General features: G+C 41.5%; 1 protein-coding gene across 1 annotated transcript; it reads right to left on the bottom strand.

The window, feature by feature from the left end:
* On the bottom strand, positions 1 to 8,144 carry LOC110493949 (twist-related protein 2). The gene is made up of 2 exons (XM_036949966.1): positions 6,799 to 8,144; positions 1 to 1,762 (listed from the first exon to the last, which is right to left on the bottom strand). The coding sequence occupies exon 1, from the start codon at positions 7,771 to 7,773 to the stop codon at positions 7,168 to 7,170; it is 606 nt and encodes a 201-aa protein (XP_036805861.1). The 5' UTR covers positions 7,774 to 8,144; the 3' UTR covers positions 1 to 1,762; positions 6,799 to 7,167.
* Positions 8,145 to 9,110: the final 966 nt, after the last annotated feature.

The raw sequence follows: 9,110 nt of genomic DNA, 5'->3' as shown, positions 1-9,110 counted from the left end.
TTTGTTTCTCACTGTTTGTCTTTATTGGTTTGTACTTTGTAAAAAATAATGTTGTTTTGTTTTTTTTTCTATATTTTTTTCTATAAACTGTTTTCCTCAATAAAAGGGTAATTAAAGTTCTCAACATAGTTTTTTTCTGAAGTGTATATTTTGTATCCTTTCAATAATGTTTGAAATATTGGGCAATATTTTACTTGCACCAAGCACTCAGCTATTTCGGTAATGTAAAAACACATGACTTTGTAATGTAACACATTTTGACAAAAATCTTGGATCCTGCCTTGCTGTGTCCAAATACAAAGGCTATTGCTATCCACTTATTTTGTATCTTGTTTTATAAGATATAACATATAAGACATTGTCTTGTCTATCCATGTACTCTTTGTTATGCATACTACACTCTCAATATGTGCACAGGTGTTAGACAAGTTTCTATGAGACAGAAAGATGCAACGTGTTTTTGAAAATGGGCTTTTTCCAGACTATTTCAGTGGTATTTTTATTAAAACAGCATTTATTATTATTTTCCACAGGAGCTCATGTAATGAAAAGCTGGAGACAAAAAAAATCTAAGAGAACCACAGCTGAGCATTAGGATGAAAAAATATTGACAAACTACATTTTCTGGCGACAGTATATCAGATAACATTGCCGTGACCTAACAATACCCAGTAGCACAAAATGTGAATTTATCAAATGTTTTTAAAAAGTACATGGCACTATTTTCCATTCTTAATACATTTACTGATAGGGTATTGCAGTATGTGCATAGTACTATGTTAAAGAGAAATCCTGAGGAATTACTAAACTTGCATTTAAAACTACTAGACCGTCACTTGCACAAAGTACAACAAAATGTTATCTGTTACTCTTTATGTAATGTACTATTTCATTGTTGTTTTGCATATTATGTTTTTCATACTTAAATCCTACAGACAAGTATATATATATCAGAAAGACATTAGTGGAATCTATCCACTATGTCTATGTCTAATCTATCCATAATCTGTGCATGCTACAAAACTGTGTGCATTACTCATGTATTACAGGTTGCCTGCATAGATTATTGCTTAATTACTCTAATATAAAGTCATTATAATGTAATATGCATATGCACATGCTAAATCCATTCGCTGTGAAGGGAAATAATGCAACACAGAGAAAAACATGTACAAGGCAACAGAAATCAAGCCGATTTAGTTTATACAACTGCTGAAAATGTGCGTCAGGCTTCTTTGGCTTTTCCTACCTATACATCTGAGGTTGAAAAGCCTAAAGCTTATAAGCATCTTTGCTGTAAACATTCGTTGGGCTGGGACCACCAGCTATCGATTACTCTGGCATCCTTATGACGATCATCACTGCAATTATCACGATCATAAGTCATCTCAGTGGTCAAAGAATCTTCCTCTTTTAAAGAGTCTTTTGAAGTGGCATAAAGGGACAGGGACAGGGCCGATGCGTTGGACGTTTTTAACGTCCAGAAAGTTCATCATGTGACCCTTAAGTATCCTCCTCACTTCAGTTCCGAAGTTTGTCACATACTGTATGTTGGCATTATCATACTGTCTGTCAGGCTGCACAAGGAGAGTCGACTGGATATCTGTCCTTAAACCGAAGCATGTGTCCGGTCCAATGCCCATGTCTGTGGGGCAGGGCTTCCAAAGAACGGGAGATAAGGGTATAGCGGGGGGAACTACTGGTTCGACAGGAACAGACCTTTTAAAGAGAGGGAGATGAGTCCATCCATTTGGCGTCCTTCCTAAAAAAAAAGGGAAAGAAAAATAGACTGCGTCAGCAACAGTTTCTATCTTGGTTTTAGAGTTTTATACCTCATATTTCAGCCTAATTCAACCACACAACCTGATGTAAAAAGCTTCTTTAAAAAAAAAAAATGTTTTACTGAAGAAACCGACATGGATGTGTACATTTTGTCAGTATAGGAAAATAATATCTGAGAGCGAAAATCCGCAGAGAAGTCGTTAATGTGTCGTGCGTGCAAGTCGTTGTCCCAAACAAACACATAAACCGGCAAACAAAGCTAATTCTTCTCACATAGTGTAAAAAAAAAGCCAACATCGCTAAACTTCTGCTATTTCTCTTGTTTAACAAGCAAATATTCCATCTGGAGTGTTCCCAATTGTCTGTAATTACAGTGTTTATTTTCATGCTGAGAGAGAAAGATAAGAGAGAAAGGGAAGGGGGACAAAGACAAGAGAGAGAAAGCTGTCCAGTAAGCATGTGTGTTTGTGGGTGTCCTCTTTCAGATGGCTGTGCTTACGTCCTAATGCACTAATTGCCAGGAATGACTTGTTTTCTCGGTATACCAAATGGGGGTACGCTACAGCAGCAAACAACAAGTTGTGTGATCTTAGCGTCACTTTGAACAAAGGTACAGTAGATCCCATTCGTCTGCCTGCATTTGGGCAGAGTAACAATAGCTATCCTGTCGAGCCTCCTTGGCATTTGTGTATCTCCCGTTCTCCCAAAATGAAAAGTTAAGTGCGGCTGATTTACAAAGGAGCAACTGATGCAGTTTTAGGCACCAACATGCACACACACTTTGCATGGGAGCATTTTAGTCTTCCTACGACGCATTGACCTCATCTGCAACGCCTCTAAGGCAGAGGCCTACTCATGTTAAACCTGAGTGTACAACAACTTAAAAGGGATAGTTGGGTGATATTGCATCATTTAGATATGTGTTTCCTATCTAAATAAGCAATTTCGCTGAGCTATACCTTTAACACATGGATGATGTATATTGTTTTGTTGCCTATTGCCTGACACGGACTGTAACACTGTATTGATAATAGATTGAGCGCTATATCATACCTCCCTTTGCATTAGACCAATATCTTAACACGGCCTGTTGTTTCTACACACTCCCACTTGGTTTGTGCTCTGCTCCTGCATACGTGTCAAACCCAAAGTGTATAACTCAGGGGCGCACTACGTACACTACATAAGCACTACAGCTACAGTTGGAACAGCCCAGCCCATGCACACACATCCATCCATCCACACAGCACCTGCTCTAGCATCAGCTCAAAGTTCAAACCCCTAAAAATAAAGATGAGTATCAGAAGCCCACAACTCTTGGAACCACCGGCCTGTTTGCAAGGCTCTGAAGCTCTTTAAAAAAAGCAGATGTGCCGCAGAGGACCTATAACAGCTGGTTTGAGATCAGATCCAACGTGAAAATGGAAACCCCAAAACACATGCACATGTTACTTTGGACTGGTCCAAGATCAGTCCAAAGGAACTGCAACCAACTCAAACACATGCAGAGCCAGAGGTTCTGGCAGAGGGAAGAACAGTGACAGCCCTTTAATTGGAGGATAAACAGAGTGGAGCACTGCGTGTTGTTGCCAGGTTAAACACAGCAGTCTATTCTAAATCACAGCTACACACACACACACACACACACACGCACACACACACACCCAGAAAAACACAGATCCACATTTTTACACACATATACACACATGCATACAGCCAGTAACACGCATATCCGCTTAAATACACACCACATGCTACACACACATGCAACCAACAACACGCACATCCTCATAAAACAGCCACACAAATGCACCCAAGATGCACCACTCACATAAACACACAGCTTATCCGAACACTTGTTGCACACAAAAAAAATATGCTTCGTGCACACACTGGGAGCATACTGTGAACGTACACAAATACGCACACGCACGTTTCGTTTAGGAAGGAATTTCTATTTTTTTCCCCGATATGTTAAAAGCAGAATCAATTACAACCATTTTAGGTCTTCCTTATACTGACGCTGTCCATTTCAGTTCATTTAACTGTCCACAGGTGAGTGGATAATGTTAGAATGCAGAACAGTAGGTAATGACTATGCTTCTCTTCAAGGACATTCTCATCCACGTGTCGGGTTCGGGGTTCCAACCACAGTGGTTGAACTCTCAAAGTCTGGCGTTTGAGGCCGTTGAGGATTTTATAGTAATGTAAGGGGAACACCTGGAGACTGCACATGGACCAGAAGTCCTCACAAGGATAGTAAAACAAGGACAATTCTGAAAAGTGGGGACATTTCGCTGGTCCCCACAAGGAAAACGGCTATTTTAGGGTTGGGGGTTAGGGTTACAATTAAGGTTAGAGTTATAATTAATTAAGGTTAGGGTTAGGAGTTAGGGCACTATTACACAACTGATTCAAATAATGAACTCATCATCAAGCTTGGATTATGTGAATCAGCTGTGTAGTGTGAGGGCAACAACCAAAGCATGCACCCCTTAGGGTCCCCAGGACCAAGTTTGGGAAACGCTGGGTTAGGGTTAGGGGTTACATTTAGGGTTCTTGCTCTAAATCTTTGCCTTTCCTGTGCTGCTCTCCCTTGACAGCCTAGTCCAGGTTTACATGAGTTTGGTTTTTGACGGATTACCAACAGTTTGGCTTCTGATGGATTACCTCTGCTCTCTGCACCGCATCATCCTTTCTTTGGCTCGCCATTCTTTCCTACCTCTCCCTTTTCATCCTGTCTTCCTGGTTATCTGATATGCTTTTCAGTTAGCCCACACTCATCTTTTATCTTTTAATTAACGCTTATCTTGTAGCTTCTTATCTCCGTTCAGAAGAGTGAGTGTCCGCCAATTCCGCAAAGTTTACTTTGTGATTTTTCAAGAGACTGAGAGGAAAGGCAGATAACAAAGTCAGATAATATCGAAGAAATGGCATGCACTCACGCACATGTATGTATGTATACACACACACACACACACACATGCACATGTAAACACACAAGTACACACATACCAGTGTATAGGCTACACACAGTGATACACAAACACACCAAAACTCATCGTAAACAAGCACACACGCGCGCACACACACACACATACACCATATATACATTGGCTCGCGCGCACACACACCATCAAACTCTCCCTTGGCACATACACCTTCCTAATGCCTCACAACTGTTTCCAATCTAAAGGTTCCTGCTTGTCTGGGACCCGGCAGGGCCTGATTGCACGACACTGGATACAAGATCCTGGAGGAGAAAGGGCAAGGCTGCAGGGGAGAAAAGGAGAGAGAGAGAGGGAGGGAGATCTGCTTTTTCTCTTTCCTTCCCTTTCCCTCTCTTTATTTCGCCTGATATACCTGTGCAGGATCCCGGTTTCTGTTTCCTCTGGTCTAGTCTGCCTGAGGTATGTTAGATAAGGCTCTGGATAGAAATACTTAAAAAGTACAACAATTTTGTTAAGACTGAGTCCATGGTAAAAAAAAAAAAAAATGAACACATTCAATGATCATTGATGTACTTAACCATTTTTCGTAGTTGAAAATGTTATATGATATTATATATATATATATATATTTGCGCAATTAAAGTGTTATATTGTCACTATAACAATAATTTGATTTTCAGTTAGTGGGCTACTGGTATTTATTATGTAAAACAGAAAATTATAGTCAGGCATTCTCTTTTCTTATCTTAAGAGTACACCAAGACAGATAGCTAAATATTTATGTCAAAAGTGTAAAATGATTCAGTGTTATGCTAATCTGTTGCATATTACAGTAACATCTTTCATTAAAATGCTTTTTTCATGAAATACGACATTTCGTAGCAACAATATTTGTGTAACTTAAATATTATTGTTTTAATGTTTAGCCAATTTGATAGAATGTATTATCAATGATAAAAGGAGACAATTATTATACTATAATTACTGTATATAAATAATTTGATATTTGATCATTTGATAAAATAGTTATTTTTAAAATGTTTGTCATCTTGTCAAAATTGTCAAACTGCACACCATATGTTGAAATAAAAATTAGAACGCAAATGTAATATTCTATATTGTAATTGTGATCCCACATTACTAGGTGTTATAATTTGTCATTTAGACTAGTATGCAAATACTCTTATTTCATAATTTGTCATTTTGTTTAACAACTATGATGTTAATTTTTATGATGTTAAAAAAATGTATACATTTTGTAAAAGTTATACAATAGTTACCAACACACAGAGATGTGCATGCACTCACGCACAACTGCAGTGGACATGTGACATTTATCAAATACATTTACCCACTGATCGATTAGGATTAGGCTGTACCTTTTTACCTATTGCGCACATTTTGCCATATTAAATTAAAAACAACATGCACTATTTCCTACTCATTCCCACTTACCACTTAATGTAACTAAACTTGAATCAAAACACATAAAAACAGCCTTCCTTAGAGGAAGATGCAAATCAATACCTGAACATTACAGAAAACTCGCTTTTCTAAACATGCTGGAGTCGGAAATCCTCATTTGTTTGGCAATGTTTACTAAGGTTAGCTTGCTAACGATCCTGCATTGTGAATCACCCCAAGGGCCACTTGGTTGGTTAAATGTAATTAGAAAAGGCATATTTACATTACTTCGATGCACAAATATGTCAGATGTGTCCACTTTTCTAACCTGTGTATTGAATGATAACACATGCTCTCATCATTGCTGTCATTCATGTTCATTAAAAAAAAAACATCAAGGTATAACCTCATGGTAAATCTGAAAAGAATAACAGCGTACAGATTCAACGATGCTCCTGCCAAGGTTTTAACAATATACTTAAGATACTTTTGGGAAACCACAGACCTGGCTGTTTGGCCATATGTGACACTGTGTGTGTGTGTGTGTGTGTGTGTGTGTGTGTGTGTGTGTGTGTGTGTGTGTGTGTGTGTGTGTGTGTGTGTGTGTGTGTGTGTGTGTGTGTGTGTGTGTGTGTGTGTGTGTGTGTGTTTTTATACATACCTGCAGGGGTGCACCGTAGACGCTTGTGGAGTTAGGGGCTACATTGTCAGGGGGCATTTGAGCCGGAAGGGGAGGGGCAAGGTCGAATGGTGAACGGGTATGGTGGGAGTGATGGGGCAGTGGATAGGTGAGTGACACATTGGGACAGAATGGGTAAAAAGGTTGGGGAGTGAACAGTGACTCTGGGTTGTGGTTAGAAGGAGGGGCAGAAATAATGGCTTAAAGGAGGACAGAGATGGTGGCTTTAGGGGTTACATTGATAGTGGGTTAGGGGTTACAAGAGGGGGCAGAGATAGTGGCTTAGGTGGAGGACAGAGATAGTGGGGTTAGGACAGAACAGGACGGGTAGAGCAGGACAGATAGGGGACACTAGTGGCTGGCTGACATGGCCCAGGCGCCCTCCATCCTCCAGACGGAAAAGGCATAGCTGAGCCGTTCGTGGGCCAAGTAGTTGCAGCTGGCCAGCTTGGCGTCCATCTCATCACTCTGCAGTACCTGGTAGAGGAAGTCGATGTAGCGCGACGCTAGCTTCAGGATCTGAATCTTGCTCAGCTTGTCCGATGGCAGCGTGGGAATGATCTTACGCAGCGAGGCGAAGGCGTCGTTCAGCGACTGCGTACGCTGGCGCTCGCGCACGTTGGCGATCACTCGCTGCGTGTGCAGGTCCTCGAAGGGCTCGCCGCCCGAACCTAAGCCGAGGCCGCTGGAGCCCAGCGAGGAAGGGGCCACACATACCACCGCCATGGGGGAGTTCTGTTGCTTCTTCTGCCGCTTGGGCCCCGACGGAACCAGGCTGTTGGGGCTCCCGCTGACAATGGCCCTCTCCTCGGCCCGACCCAGATTGTCTTTCTTGTGGTACGGCACCCGCTTTCGGCCCCCTGTTTGCCCGCTCTTCTTGGAGCCCCTCTCCAGCTCCTCCTCGCTGGCCCCCAGCCCCCCCTCGGGGGAGTTGGTGCAGGACACCTCCTCGCGCATCTCCTCCTCCCTCTTAGGACCACCGTCCTTCTTCCCCTTCCGAGGCAGGGTGGTTTTTGCACTTTATTTCTCTCTTTCCCTGTCTTTTCTCTTCTTCAGATAGCCGTGTGGGACAACCGTTATCCCAGGAAGTTCTGATAGAGAGTCAAAGGCCTAGAAGTCTTCTTCCTCCAGTGAAACCAAGAAGAATGAGGCCGATACACTTCACGCTTCTAATCTGCAATCTGTTGAAGATCCATAGGTTTTGGCTTTACTCCCAGTCAAAACTTCTGTCTCTCCCTGTGTCTCTTTGCTGAATTCCTCACCTACAGTTTCCCATCTCCTCAACCTGCATGCAGAACAACAACAAACCATCTGCTTTGCTGGGCTAACTCCTGTCCCTTTATACTCGCCCGCATACTCTGGGCCTGCGGGCAGCTGCGATTGGACAGCACCGGCTTCTTTGGGTGTGGTTTGGAAGCAGGAAGTGAGCTTGAGGTTGGTGGATGGCTTAAAAGGGGGTAAGTAGCCTTCTCAGCCAATTGCGAGAGGCCTTGTTAAAAGCTGCTGAAGTTGTCCACGTCTTTATAGGTTCCAGATTTCTGCGTCTGGAGCACTCCTGGCTTTCTCCTGCACCCGCTTGTCTGTTTGTCCCTTGTCTCTCTTCTCATCAATTAATTACATGCTTTGAGACTCATAGGTCTGTGATGCACTTCAACTTCTAAGACATGAAACATTTTCTTTGTTGATTAAGGGGGATGATAAAAGCCATTGTGTTAGTACTGCATGAATATGCTGACATGTGAATGCTTTGGTATGTGAAGATTAAGTCGATGTAATACCTAAAACTAAGTTTACACTGAAAACATTTAATGCATGATATCTCAAGGACCACAGTTTTCTATATAAAGATATAGGATTAAGTGTTTATTATTTATTAAGTGTGTCAAAGTGATCTCCCTAATATTTGTGTGCCATAGTTAATATCTATCACATGATACTATAAAAACACATCCCTCGAGCCAAGGGTCACTCCTCAGTGCCAGTCGGGGAAAATAACATGTGGATTAATATCTTTAGACGGATTTTCACAAACAGTGATCTTGCGTTTCTGTTTACAAAAATACCTAAATAGACATTTCACCAAGACAGCTCACACAAGCTTAAAAAAAACACCACTGTGATTATTATTTGAAAAGTCCTGAACAGTCATTGTGAAAATACTGAGTGGGCGGGAGCTTGCCTCGACTGACAGCTCTTTGAAATGTCAAGCAACTTGGATGCAGTGAGCAGTCTTGCAGTAAAATCATTTCAAGCAAATGTGGTGGTACACAAAGCAACTCAAAAAACATTGAAAT

The sequence above is a fragment of the Oncorhynchus mykiss genome, chromosome 17 (genome assembly GCF_013265735.2).
Source record: "Oncorhynchus mykiss isolate Arlee chromosome 17, USDA_OmykA_1.1, whole genome shotgun sequence".
NCBI classification, from domain to species: Eukaryota; Metazoa; Chordata; class Actinopteri; order Salmoniformes; family Salmonidae; genus Oncorhynchus; species Oncorhynchus mykiss.
Note: the sequence above shows the minus strand (reverse complement) of the source record. Positions and strands in the feature narration are given on the sequence as shown.